Raw genomic sequence first — 15064 nt, forward strand, 5'->3', positions numbered from 1 at the left:
TGCAATAAATAATTTATTGAATTACTTCAATAAATTCAATAAATGTATTATTGATTTTTGAAAGATAATCATCAAAAAGTATCTGAAGAAGGAAGGAATGAGTGAGTTATTGAAAAAAAATGAATGTCAGAAGACCTAAGTTCAGTCCTTGATGACTTTAAAGAAAATTTGGGGTGCTGGGCATTTCCCTCCAACAAAGGAGGACGTTTAGCTGGAAATCGCTTCTAGTTTTTAATGTTGTACATTTAGCTCCTCCCAGGGAAGGGCGAATGAGGATTGTGGAGAGCAAAGACACCTCTTCTCACCTTGAAAAAGGGAGGACTAGTGATGTAATTCAAGGGAGAATATTGGAAGTATTAAGGAGCCGTTCCTATTCATTTGTTTTCCTTACCTCAAACATTCCAGTCACCTCTTCCAAAAAAACCTACTTAAAACCCAAACCACAGCATAAACCAGGTAAACGCAAAGAAAGTCTGAAAAACGAGTCAGGAAGTCAGGCTGATCAGGTGGAAATTACACCACATTTCCTGGCTGTGGGAGGTGAGAAAGAAAATGAGCTCAGACCTTGCTTCTCTTTGAAACAGCGGCTGTTCTGAGATCTCTCCTTCCCTTCTTCCTGACTTCAAAACCTTTCAAGTTACTAATGGGAAGAGGAGACAGCCTATAGGCAGCCCTGCTGCTGGGCCTCCTCGCCATTTCCCCAGCGCCCGGGTCCTGTAGTGTTTTCATTTGTGGGGCAGGAGTTCAAATAGGTGTTCTGGGTTTTTTGTTGTTTTGATTTTGAATGAGTGATCGGAATACCTGGAGTAAAAGGAGCAGAAAAAGTGAAGGTAACTGTCACATAATTACTTATTAAATGCATTTATCCTCTTTTCCTTTGTGACAGAAATCTGTCCCCTTACTATAAACTGGACAGTAAATCTGGTTTTTTCGAGTCCTCATGTCTTCCTTTCCCTGATAAATATTGTCTTTTTGAAAACAAGGAAGAAATGAACAAAACTCAGAAATGTTAGCATGAAAATTAACAATGAACACATTATTTGACAGTATATTGCATGCTAACATATAATATTTTAGACGTGCATTAGTCAGTGCAGCTGGCATTGTGTTTTGCTTCTGCTTCATTTCTATTGTTGGGTAGCTAAATCTGTTTTATGCACACTAGACCATCGTAAATGCATAAAGATAGCCTGTGAGATTGTTAGTTTAGAGAGACCCAGTCACCCTTATCAGAGTAGCTGCATCTCACCTTGACCTCCTCAAAGACCCCCGAAATACACATGGCGTTTTAAGACCCAGGATGAACTCGTAATCATGCTTAAGTTTCTCCCCTGAGTAATTAGCATTCCAGACGCAAGTCCAAACTGGAAACTAGGATGTGAGTTTCTATTCCTACTTCCTGTTGGAAATCACCCACACCTATGAAAAGTGCTTTCAACCTGTGATATCAAAACATTAACTTTAAAAGTGTCTTTCTGAGGGAATCATAGTAGCATAAAAATGTTGTCTATTCCTTCTGAAACATGTCAGACAGACTGAAAACTTTCCACTTGACCCATACTTCAAACATCTCGTAATATCTGTAGTGTCAAATATGGGGATTTATTTTTAGTAAATTCTATAGTGATAACGCACATGGTTCAAGTTCAAGAGAAAATAAGGAAAGCAAAAGATAAATGGGTGCAGAATTCCTATAACAACATTTATTTCAAAGGCCCCAATATCTCCGATACAGCTTACATTTAAATGTTTTAACTTCCAAGAGTTCAGCAGTATTGCTCTTCAAAGCATGTTTTTATCAACAATTTTAATAGTAAGTTTGCTCAGTTTTAATAACTTGATTGTGAACTTGAAGTCTTCAGACCTTTCCCTCACTCTTGTTTTGAGAACGCGTGCGGGCTGGGGAAATCACAGCACTCTCCAACAATGCTCATGAGCCCCGGGTCCGAGTGTGTGTTCCCGAGCCAGACTGCCCTTCACTCGCTTTGCATCACCACGTACCGGTTCCTCACCCTCTCAGGCATCTCAGCTTCCTCACCTGTGAGCTTGGGGAATGGTGACTACCTGCTAGAAATATTGTGAGGATTAAATGAATTGATACCTGTTAAGACCTCAGAACAATGACTCACATATTGTAAGCAAATAGTAAATACTCATTTTTATTACACACACACACATATATACACACACAGAGATATAAATTATAAATCCATATTCTCCATTGGAAGGGAATTATTCTGTAAATGCACTTCATTTGCATAGTAAGTTTTCTCAGCTGACTGTCAGCGTAGGAGCCATGGAGAGTGGCATGTCAGGTTCTTGCTTCCGAGGTAAATGAGAAGCGTGGTTACTGCCCTTTCACAAAGAAAAGAAACGCTTAGTGGAATCCGCAGTCCTGGTCCGTGTGTTGGGCTCTGACAGCACATCTGCACCATCGCCTCTGCTAAGGTAGCAGACGCAGTAGTGTTGGGAAAGGACGCTCCAGTTTGCATCTCTGGCCCTGGTGGCCCAGGCTCCCATGAGTACGCACGGTGTGCTTGGCATTCCCAACACAATGAAAGAGGATTAGTGTCTGTTGTGCCAAAAAAAAAAAAAAAGAGCACTAATATTTCTTATAGTGGACACCTTTGTTTTACCAGATTTTATTCAGTAGCTTTCCTTCGTTTATATAGGTATTTGTGCATTTGACATTGTCCCCATCAGAAAAGGTTGACAAGCTTAAAGAACTGCACTGAAACACTGAGGGGACTCTGCAAAATGTCAGAGAGCCCCAGACTCATTACTTCTGAAACATAATTTTGAAGAAAAATATGTAAATGTTCTTATTGTGAAGGACCCATTGTCTAAGTGAAAGAACTTGTTCCATTTTAAAAATTAAGTTGTGGAAAGAATCATGACTTTTTTAAGGGGTCAAAAATGAGGACATGTAAACTGTCTTAACTGTGGTATTCTTTAAGCTACTAAAACACTAAAAAAGACATGTCTCTGTATTTTTAGATCCCATGTCTGATCTGTGTCACTGTGACAAGGCGGAGTAGAGCATTGCAAATGATACATTTCAGTCTGACGCAGCTTTGCCAGTGTCTAAAGTTATGGTTGTATAAACTGAGGCACATCCCAGAATATTATATTACAGTTGCCTTGACTGTAAAAGAAAAGGAATAATAACGTCATTTAGTATAATTGACCCAATTATTTGTGAGAATAATGGAATAAAGAATTCAGTAGGATTCTGAATGAGAACTGTTATTGACTGTTTACGTAACATTTGCTTAAGATCTTTTTTTCTTTAGGCCAGGACTGCTCAACATCAGTGAACCTGCCGCACAGCCCTGGCTGGCAGACACCTGGCCTAACACTGGCAACAGTCACAATGACTGCTCCATCAACTGCTGTACTGCAGGCAGTGGGAACAGCGACAGCAACCTGACCACCTACAGTCGCCCAGGTTAGACACCCAGAGACAGCTTGATACACTCTGTCCCTGTCTCTATTGGAAGGGAAAATTTGATCCACATTTTCATGAAATGCTGACTGCAGTTTAGCAGTTCAGCCTGTGTGTTTTTTCCCACCCCTGTATCTTCACTCTCCCACAAAAATGTTTTCCAGTGTGCAATGGGAGATGGAGAATAAAAACTCCAGAACAGGAAGCAAATTAGGAAAAATGAAATGATGTAAAAGTTTCCATCTTCATAAGAATGTTTGTAACTATATTTTTCATTGTAATTATTTATTTTCAAGATTTGGGGAATAAAACATCAAAACGTCAATCTATAGTTTGAGTGAACCAATTTCTTAATAGCAGTAAGCAATAATAATAATTGTGCAACAATAATGAAAATTTTAAATTAGCTGACATTTAAAATCACATTTTTATAGTGTAGCAGTAAATCTTGGGGACATAGAAATACATATATTTTGCACTTGTATGCATACATTTATTTTGTATTCTGTGTTCTGGGTGCAGAAGTATGTGTAAGTAAATTACTTTGTTAAATTTTATGCTGTAATATGGATTTACAGTATGTCATATTTGAAGGGATAAACAAAAAATTACAAATTATTTTCATTTTTAAAAAAACCCTTGCCCTGGCCAGTTTGGCTCAGCGGTTGAGCATCGGCCTGCGAACCGGAGAGTCCTGGGTTCAGTTCCCGCTAAGGGCACGTACCATTAAAAAAAAAAAATCAATAAAAAAACCCTCAACACTCACAATATAGGAAATATTAAAAGAATAATAAAGAATCAGAAGATGTGACTATAGAAATAAAATAACGCATTGAATTAACAGGGAACAGAAGACAGCATTTAAGTAAAGATTTTATATACCATAAAGAGCCATCATAGCACAATCTATAATTCTGACCTTGAAAGAACTTCCATTGGATATGGATATGAATATAACATATCCTTTTGACCAAGTCCATGTTCTCCAGAAGTCCATATTCTAATGTCCAGACAGATGAATACTCACATAATTATAAATAAAAGGACTATGCTGAGCTTTATAGGAGAGAAAAAAAAGGACAATACTCATTTAAATTAATATGTAGAGCTGTGTTGTCCAATATGGTAGGCTCTGGCTATAGGTGGCTATTTAAATTCAAGTTAAATACAATTTAAAATTCAGTTCTTTATTCTAACTAGCCACAGTCAAGTACTCAGTTGGCACGTGTGGCTAGTGGCCACTGTATTGAACAGTGCGGAGTAGAACATGTCCATAATCTCAGAAAGTTTTGTTGAATAGCACTAATTTAGAAAGACCGAGGAATAAAAATGAGGTTGCCAAACCTATATGGACTTTAATAATATTTCTTAACAACTATTAAACAAAACTTAGTACCTAGAAAGTAGAAATTATACCTACTAAATCCCAGATGAATCCCATATTTCTGCTCCCTGGTCATTTACTACTGAAATGCAATGTAGTTGAATTCAGTATTATAGGAAGTTGCCAATTTTTTTAAGATTATACTCATATTTACATCTTTAATATCAACCACGTTAATTTATTATATTTTATGATATTCAGTTGAAAACCAATCTTCAAGGTGACCTGTTAAATTTAGCGCCACTAGGAACTACATGAATAACATAATGGTATTCTTATCATTGTAACTTCACTAATTTTTTAATTTAAAAATGTTTTAATTTTAAATAATGATTTTACTTCCGCTTTTTTAATATTTTTAACTGCAGGCTTTAGATATATATATATCAAATCAATTATTTCATTCTCAAATATTCCAGTGAAAAGAAAATTAGAGGGAAATTATCATAGTAAACATAATAAATAGTATTTCAGGTTTTATTTGATTAAATTACCCTGGTTACTTATGATTCATTTTGCCGTCAATGTTGTTATTCTTGGGGTGTCATTATGAAACCGTAAGAAATGATTAACGCCTGTCCCTGACAATGACCGTCCTGCATGACCAGGAGAAGGGGTGATAGAGGTTCCCTGAGCGCTGTTTACTGCCCTTCTCTCCCTCACGTCCTCTGGGCAGAGGTCCTTCATAAAATACTTCCATTTCATGTTTGTTGACAGGAGAGCAGAGTTTTTTTGTTTAGATTCTGAACTTATATGCTTTGTTCTATTGCTTCAATAGCTAACCAGTAGCTTCAAATAGTTGAATCACTCCTGACTAGAAAATTTAATTTGACACATAAAGATATTCATGTATATATTTTGTTTGAATTTCTATTAATAGTGTGTTTAAAGAAAAATTATTTCAAATTGGGCAAATTATTTACAACATAGCACTCGCAGAAGTTCAGAATGATTGTCTCTGTGTAAATCCTGTGTGTCTTCTCTTATTTCCTCAGTTTTCAGTTGTTTTCTTCAAAAAGTACATGTAAATTCTTGGCCTTTTTCACCAATCTTATTTGAGTCTGTTTGTTCTTTACATAACAATTTTACTGTGACTCTCAAAGCTACTTACAAAGAAATTTAAAACGAATAACAATGGAGAATGACTTTTTCCTTTTCCTCTTCATTGCACATAGCTGATTGTATAGCAAATTATAACAACCAACTGGATAACAAACAAACAAATCTGATGCTCCCTGAGTCAACTGTTTATGGTGATGTGGACCTTAGTAACAAAATCAATGAGATGAAAACCTTCAATAGCCCAAATCTGAAGGATGGGCGTTTTGTCAATCCATCAGGGCAGCCCACACCTTATGCCACCACCCAGCTCATCCAGTCCAACCTCAGCAACAACATGAACAACGGCGGCGGGGACTGCGGCGAGAAGCACTGGAAGCCGCCCGCGCAGCAGAAGCAGGAAATGGCCCCCGTTCAGTACAACATCGTGGAGCAGAACAAGCTGAACAAAGGTGAAGAGTCCTGCCTTCCTTCCCGTCCTGTCTGTGTCTGTCCCTGACCCCTGCCCGGGTGCCAAAACGCCGGCACTAGCGAGCGAAACCTATCCTTTGTTCCTAAGGCTTTCTTATTTCCTTGGTTTCAACATTTCCAATGTCAAAAAGTTAATTAGCACAACAATAACCTTGGAAATTGATTTTAAAATAAATATAAGTATTTTCAAATGGTTTTGAGATTAATTTAAATTTAATCGTAGGTGAGGGATTGCTTAGGACAGACTATCTTTTATTCATAAGGCAGATGTACAACCGTCACAATACCGCACATTTTGAATAAATAGACTATTCCATTTTTCCACTCAAGGATGGAAGATAATTGCTTCTATATGGTCATATAAATGAATGGCACTTTGATATCAAACTGAAGAAAAATAATTAAATTGAACTGGAGAAGTGGTTCAGTTTGTTGTATCTCTCACCACATGTGGTTACTATATGATTGTAGAACCTAAGTTTCTTTGGTTGACCTGATTGAAGTCTGTCAGGATAGAACCTAAAATAAATTGAGTTTAGTGTTAACTTGTCGCAGCAGAGTGGTGTTTTATGGCCAGAGGGGAATGTTTCTCTATTGTAATATGTGTGGGTTTGAAGAGACTGGTATTTGATTTCTTTGTAGTCCTCCAGGCTACTGCTTTAATAACATGATTTGCAAAGCTATACCACAAAGCAAAAAGGAAGTGCTCTCATTTGAATAGCTCAGACAATTTTGTACAAATATCCAGGTAAAAGATACATTTTATTGCAGATAGAAAGATTTATTTTCTTCAGGCTTGAGTTGGGACCTCTTCCCCCCACGCCACCCCCCAAAAAACAGATTACAGTTAGAGATTGCAAAAGATAGCTTAAGCCCACTATTTTGTTTGATTAAATCAGTAGTGTATGTTCTAATTTAATAACACAGACCTTGCTTTTTTCTAAGTTTAAGAAAACACTTGATTGGTATAATAACCCAATTCAGTAAATGTTTATTAAGACTCTTGCACATGTTCATGACAAAAGCCGACAGAGACGAATAGCACTGTTCTGCAGTCATGGAGTTTATTTACGGTGGAGATTCAAACTGTTGTATTATTCCTCCATAGGATATGGCTTTACCATGGACAGTAGACATTAGAAAGGTGTGACAGCCCTCTGTACAAATATTTCAGAGCTCTGATTTACTGTTTATACTGCTTGTAAACAAACCTGGGGTATGTGAAACTATAATAACGACCCTGGAATGCAACTAGACTGACAGATTATTAGTCATTACATTCCAGTGGTGAGTTTATCATTTGGATTTTTTCCTCTGCCTGTGTGGCAGATGGAAATACTTGTTTTCTTCTCATGGATATATTTTTATTAGATATAATCTTGCTGACAAGTTTCCGTTTTATTTTTTATTTTAATTATTTTTTTTTATGATTCAAAGACATGATATTTTCCTGATTTCTTATTGTTACTATTGTTACTATATTTATAATTATAAGAAGTTAAGCAAATCTGATTTCTGTCAGCATTGATTTATAAATAATTTAAAGAAGAGATAGTCTCTGAGAAGATTTGTTCACATCTAATTCATGTAAAGAAGATGATGCCAAAAAATTTGTATTTTATAAATATTTAACTTCTTTTTAATTTAATGTATTGGGGTGACATTGGTTAATAAAATTATATAGGTCTGGTATACAGTTCTACAGTACATCATCTGTATATTGTATTGTGTGTTTACCACCCCAAGTCAAGTCTCCTTATAAATCTTAAAGGAGACATGTTTAAAGGTCTTTATTTTTTTCTTGACTTTTCCTTTGGAACACTTAATGTACCTGTTAGCAAGTTTCCAATATGATGGTTTAAAATCCTAATTGTTGCTAAGAGACTAAGGCCCCAAAGAGAAAATAAATGTTTAATTTTTTTCATCCAAAATGTCTAGATTATCGAGCAAATGACACAATTCCTCCAACTATTCCATACAACCAATCATATGACCAGAATACAGGAGGATCCTACAATAGTTCCGACCGGGGCAGTAGTACATCTGGTAAGTAAGAAAAAACAGCATCTCTTTTCAAAAGATGGAGCATTCCAAGATTATGAATTGAATGCCAATGAACTGATGTGTATGTGTATGAAGTGACATGTCTATCACTTCATATAATTTGAATCTCCCAGATTTGGGTCTTGTCTCTGCACTTTGAAGGACTATCTGTTCACTAAACCATTCTGTGTTCTGTTTGGTAACAAACATTGAAGATCTGATTTTCCTCCTGTTTGGGGAGAAAGCCAGAAGCATGAAGTAGTCTTTAAAGGCTGTTCAACCTTCCCCAACCCCAGGCCAAAATATAACTAAAAAATGTTGCACATATAGTTAATCTGCTAAATGTTATCATTTGGAACAAAGTTATGAAAAGCACATACAATTTTGACAACTGAGCAGAAACAAAAGCCTCAGAGATGATACCATGAGCTCTAGGTGAGATCTAGGTGCAGTCTCTCCACTCCCTCCACTCTTGCTGCAAAACCCTATGAAGCAACCTCCCAGCTTCAGTCTGCAAGTACCTGGGGAAGCACACTGAGGCCTCTTCCCTGTGGTCTCTATGCTGTTGCAGCTGTTTGCCAGCTGTTTTCCTGATAGGGGCTGCAGATGGGAGCTTGCTGGTACTTAAGTCCTGTTTTTCTAATTAAAGGCAGTTCATTATTAGAACTAACATGTGGCAAGTCACACCACAATGAGAACAAAACCAATTGATCTTGACTCTATTATGTTTCCCCAGGACAGGGTAGAAATATCGCTTCCGAGCATCTGGACTAAAATTGTTGCTAGGTGCTTTGAGCCAAGCGCCTCTGCCTCTCCTTTATCATAAATATGGCATTTGCATTTTCCCATCTTTCCTCAACTAAGGCATGGTGATTTAGTATTTTCTATCCTGTGTTCTTCCAAGGATTGAAATTGTTCATATTTGAATTAAAGAAGCTGAGAAATAGCTCTTTATTTTTTATATTTACTCTTATTCTACTATATTAAAATCTTAACAAATGACTTTTGATCTTTTTTGTAATAAGTAAACTCCGGATTAACTGAAAATTTTCAAAGATCTACTCTTGTGGACACCATAGAAAATATGTTAATACTGATATCTCATGCCATTTCATCTTTGAATTCTTAGCCACGTAGAAAATCATAACTTCATTGGAAAAATACGATTCTAGGTTGCTAATATTCAGTTAATGTATTCCATCCCTCAGCTTAGATACCTAGGTCCTGATGCTCTCTGCTGTTTATTATTAGGTATTCTGTGAATATCTGATGAATAGATACAAAGATGTGAAATCTGGTGGTCATTAGGGGGGAGAAGGAAGCGAGCAAGTGAAGTGTAGGAGAGATTTGTGATGTTAGGTCTGAGGATGGTCGTTCCAGTGGATGTGTGCCAGGGAACCAAAAGCAAGGTGTTGGCATAGTCAGCTCCACAGAGAGTGCTCAGCCGTTCCAGTACGGGACACATGAACGTGTGCAGAGGGGCTGGAGACACGCAGGCAGAGGCCTGACAGTCATAATTTATTAACGACAGGCCGTCCCGCAGCCCATACCTGGTGCAGTAACATACCAGTGCAAGAAGGTCTGGCCTAACACCCCCTGCCATCTGGCTGAAAATTCCCAGGTGACAAAAAGAATAAGGCTCATAGGAGCCGTTTCATACCCCATGTAACTGGTGCTGTTTCCAAAAGGTTAAAAAAATTAAGACCAAGGCAATTCACTGAATTTAAGGGATCATACGAAAAAAATAATTATATAATCATGATCTATAATTTGTATAAGAATCTAAAATATGCCATAGTGGAGAAGGAAGATAAAGACCATATTATCTCAAAATAGCTTTTGACCCAAGTTATTTTAAAATGAATGCTCTAAAATGTGCAGCTACCTACGTCCCAAGAATATGCAAATCTAAACTGTGGCCACCAGGGCCCTGGAGTAATTGGGCTATTTCCAACTTCTAGGCTTGTGCAAAAAACATCATTTTACTCCAAGCCATGATTTTATAGAAACAATGGCTAAATACACTTCTGTCCCTTTTTAAAAATCATTCTATGCTTCTTTTGTTGTTAGTTATATTAGTTCTTCCAGCAATTATTTTCACCTGCCCCTGCCTTTCTGACAAAAACTAGTAATTTCATTGTGCCTAAAACATTTCAGTGGACAAGTACAAATTACATATATTCAGTGATTTGATGCAAGAGTGGGAGTCTAATAGATCGTATCTGTATCGTATTGTATTTTAAGTCCCAACCATTAAATACCAGAAAGTATGTGGACAGCTCATTTGTTTCAGCTGGTAATCCACAGTGCAGTTAATTGCTGTAAGAAGATCACTATTAATGATATGACTTGTAAAATTTGTTTATGGTTTTATTGCGTTTTTGCTAGTTAAATTGTACATCTTCTGTTGTACAGTTCTTTGTAAAATTAATGAGAAGTGTTTTTCTATATATGTATGAATTATAAGATCATATGTACAGAAAATAATTATCTCATAGATAATAGAAAAAATTTATAGGCCAGAAATAAAAGGCTTGAATTTTATTTCTTTTCAAGGGAGTCAAGGGCACAAAAAAGGGGCACGAACACCCAAAGTACCCAAACAGGGCGGCATGAACTGGGCAGACCTGCTTCCTCCCCCCCCGGCGCACCCCCCTCCGCACAGCAATAGCGAAGAGTACAGTGTTTCTGTGGATGAAAGGTGAGAATTTCACAACAGATGTAAGTGACTGTGTGATTTCTTAAACCCACTTTAAGTAATTGTTAAACTGGATCACCAAGGCGAGACTGATTTCTAAGGTCCAGAAACCTTTGTCTCGGAATAGAATAGTATCAATAGGTCCCCAGGACTTACAGCCTCTCCTCAGTGCTGCCAAAAAGATGAATCGGTGCCTTGAAAGCTTCTTTTTGAAACTAAGAATCATGAATATACACACAAACACACATGTATATAATTTACTGATATATTTTACATTATTTGCATACAGTTTACATATATAATCATGAATATATAATGAGATCACATATATATCACGGTAGCATATATATGATTTTCAAATATCAGAACTCCTGTTGCACATTTTTTAATTTTCATAAAGTAGTTATTTGAGTTTGTGCCCTCACCACGGTATATCCTGAAAACTGTTTGTTCTTAGATGTCACATTATGCTGCAAACTGTGGGAATTTAAACTTTACTGAATTGTCTCCCACAAGGACTTAACAAGTGTGAATAATCCACATGACAGCAGTTAGTAGGTGTGTGTGTTTTGTCCACACTCCAGATCCTATCGAACAGGACATGCTGCCTCCCAACAAAACAAAGCAGCTGCTTCGCTAGTATGTCAGTAGAGGAGAACTCAAATGACATGGGGAACTAACAACAACAAAAATAAACCCTGCAAAACCCACCCGAAAATGCATTCCTTTTGGTGACTGTCACAGAAATGCATTGTTCTTCCCCTGTACACACACACACACACACACACACACACACCAGTTTTATGGTTACACCTATTCCAGGAAACAAAGCCTCAATCCTTTTATTTTCCAGTCCTTAATTATCGAATACTGAACCATTGTTCCCAGGAGAAATCAGGTGAGGTTCCTGCAAACCTCTGCTCACATTTTTGTCAACCGATCCAAATTTAGGCAACTTCTTGTTTTATGTGTGTTTTTGTTTAAAGACACCCTGTGTGATATGTATTGTGGTTTCATTAACACTGACCTCACAGCCAACAGCACTGTAAGTCATTCCTCAATGAAGCTTATCTCGTGTATTTTTTCATTAAGGTACATCACAGGCTTTTAGCCTCAGGAGCACTAGCCAGCACATAAGTGCTACACTGGGGAGCCATTTCACAGAGGGGAGTCGCAGTGTGAAGCAAATACAAAGAGGGAGCGAGAGGGAACAATGTGGCACCGTCTAGACCACGGAAAGCACAGCTGCTCACAGCGTGATGGCGGCAGTAAGCAGGCAGGGTCGTGTGGTCTGCTCTCTGCTAGCAGTGTGCTCTCAGGTGACTCCTGCGCTCACCTCACTCACGCCTCTTGACCATGAAAGTGCCACCGTATTGACTTTGGGGTTACAGATAAATTTTAGTGAGTAGGTGAACCTGCAAATATAGAATCTGCAAATAATGAGATTTGACTGTACTTTGGAAAATTAATTGTCTAGGCTATGATAGCAAGAACATGAACTGGTATTTTAGTTCACCAATAAATAAATAAATAAACAAACTCAATAAGAACTGAAATGAAATAAGTGGATATAGTAAAAAAAACAAAAAAACAAAAAACAAACTCTAGACATGACTGTGCTCCAAGGGAAAGACTGGGTCTAACTGGGAAGAATGAAGTGTTCCTGGTCTGCTGGCTTTTGTGCTTGACCTTGACACATGAGGAGGGTCTCGGTTGAGAGGAGGTTTATGGACACTGGGACCACACAGCAGCGTGGACTCCGGGAGAACTAACATGAAACACATGGTGAGCAGCAAGAGGGAGCCGGGAAGGCAAATGGAAGCCAGATATGCAAATAGTTGAAGGTCTTGTTTGCACTTAGATTTTATTCTCTAGGCAATGAGAGTCATTTATTACTTCGGAGTAAATGAATGACCTGGGAGTGATGTGTATTATAATAAAGTAATTTAGGAAGCAATGTGAGAAGAAGAAAGAGTGACTGGAGGCAAAGAGATTGATTAACAAGTTACTGCAGTAGCACATACAACAGATTTCAAACAAGAAATAGAGTCTAAAGAATTTTTAGAGCTAGACTAGAGGTGAATGGGGAACAGTTTGAGGTAGAAGAGAGAAAAAATGGAAAGAAGACTTACAAGATTTCTCGTTTTGGATGAATGACTGAATTGCTGTTATTTGTTGACACAGGAAACATGATAGTGGGATTAGTAAAGTAAAAGAAAATACAAAGAAGTCATGTTACATGAGCCTGAACTTTCCTGAGTTCAGGTAAACAAGACAGGTGGTGCGAAATGAACCAGAGAGAGAAGCAGGGTGTGTGCTGCAGCGACTCACTGCTGTGCCCGTGGGTGCCCGTGTGTGCCCGTGCGGGGTGGGCGCGCCGGGAGGCAGGGCTGCAGCGACTCACTGCTGTGCCCGTGGGTGCCCGTGCGGGGTGGGCGCGCCGGGAGGCAGGGCTGCAGCGACTGCTGCTGTGCCCGTGTGTGCCCGTGCGGGGTGGGCATGCCGGGAGGCAGGGCTGCAGCGACTCACTGCTGTGCCCGTGGGTGTCCGTGCGGGGTGGGCACACCGGGAGGCAGGGCTGCAGCGACTCACTGCTGTGCCCGTGGGTGCCCGTGCGGGGTGGGCGCGCCGGGAGGCAGGGCTGCAGCGACTGCTGCTGTGCCCGTGGGTGTCCGTGCGGGGTGGGCATGCCGGGAGGCAGGGCTGCAGCGACTCACTGCTGTGCCCGTGGGTGCCCGTGCGGGGTGGGCACGCCGGGAGGCAGGGCTGCAGCGACTCACTGCTGTGCCCGTGGGTGCCCGTGCGGGGTGGGCGCGCCGGGAGGCAGGGCTGCAGCGACTGCTGCTGTGCCCGTGGGTGTCCGTGCGGGGTGGGCGCGCCGGGAGGCAGGGCTGCAGCGACTGCTGCTGTGCTCGTGGGTGTCCGTGCGGGGTGGGCGCCCCAGGAGGCAGGGCTGCAGCGACTGCTGCTGTGCCTGTGGGTGTCCGTGCGGGGTGGGCACACCAGGAGGCAGGGCTGCAGCGACTGCTGCTGTGCCCGTGGGTGTCCGTGCGGGGTGGGCGCGCTGGGAGGCAGGGCTGCAGCAACTGCTGCTGTGCCCGTGGGTGCCCGTGCGGGGTGGGCACGCCGGGAGGCAGGGCTGCAGCGACTCACTGCTGTGCCCGTGGGTGCCTGTGCGGGGTGGGCGCCCCAGGAGGCAGGGCTGCAGCGACTGCTGCTGTGCCCGTGGGTGTCCGTGCGGGGTGGGCGCGCTGGGAGGCAGGGCTGCAGCAACTGCTGCTGTGCCCGTGGGTGCCCGTGCGGGGTGGGCACGCCGGGAGGCAGGGCTGCAGCGACTCACTGCTGTGCCCGTGGGTGCCTGTGCGGGGTGGGCGCCCCAGGAGGCAGGGCTGCAGCGACTGCTGCTGTGCCTGTGGGTGCCCGTGCGGGGTGGGCGCCCCAGGAGGCAGGGCTGCAGCGACTCACTGCTGTGCCCGTGGGTGCCCGTGCGGGGTGGGCGCGCCGGGAGGCAGGGCTGCAGCGACTGCTGCTGTGCCCGTGGGTGTCTGTGCGGGGTGGGCGCGCCGGGAGGCAAGGCTGCAGCGACTCACTGCTGTGCCCGTGGGTGCCCGTGCGGGGTGGGCGCGCCGGGAGGCAGGGCTGCAGCGACTGCTGCTGTGCCCGTGGGTGTCCGTGCGGGGTGGGCACACCAGGAGGCAGGGCTGCAGCGACTCACTGCTGTGTCCGTGGGTGTCCGTGCGGGGTGGGCGCGCTGGGAGGCAGGGCTGCAGCAACTGCTGCTGTGCCCGTGGGTGCCCGTGCGGGGTGGGCACGCCGGGAGGCAGGGCTGCAGCGACTCACTGCTGTGCCCGTGGGTGCCCGTGCGGGGTGGGCGCCCCAGGAGGCAGGGCTGCAGCGACTGCTGCTGTGCCTGTGGGTGCCCGTGCGGGGTGGGCGCCCCAGGAGGCAGGGCTGCAGCGACTCA

General features: G+C 41.7%; 1 protein-coding gene across 1 annotated transcript in view; it reads left to right on the top strand.

Moving 5' to 3' along the window:
• Positions 1-15064, top strand: part of ROBO1 (roundabout guidance receptor 1) — a 539216-nt gene that overhangs the window by 492997 nt on the left and 31155 nt on the right. Inside the window, exons 21-24 of the mRNA XM_036243340.1 lie at positions 3294-3448; positions 6005-6340; positions 8298-8405; positions 10959-11103. Coding sequence (XP_036099233.1) covers positions 3294-3448; positions 6005-6340; positions 8298-8405; positions 10959-11103 — 744 coding nt within the window. The remainder of the gene's footprint in view (positions 1-3293; positions 3449-6004; positions 6341-8297; positions 8406-10958; positions 11104-15064) is intronic.

Source organism: Molossus molossus, unplaced genomic scaffold (assembly GCF_014108415.1).
Source record: "Molossus molossus isolate mMolMol1 unplaced genomic scaffold, mMolMol1.p scaffold_m16_p_5, whole genome shotgun sequence".
NCBI classification, from domain to species: Eukaryota; Metazoa; Chordata; class Mammalia; order Chiroptera; family Molossidae; genus Molossus; species Molossus molossus.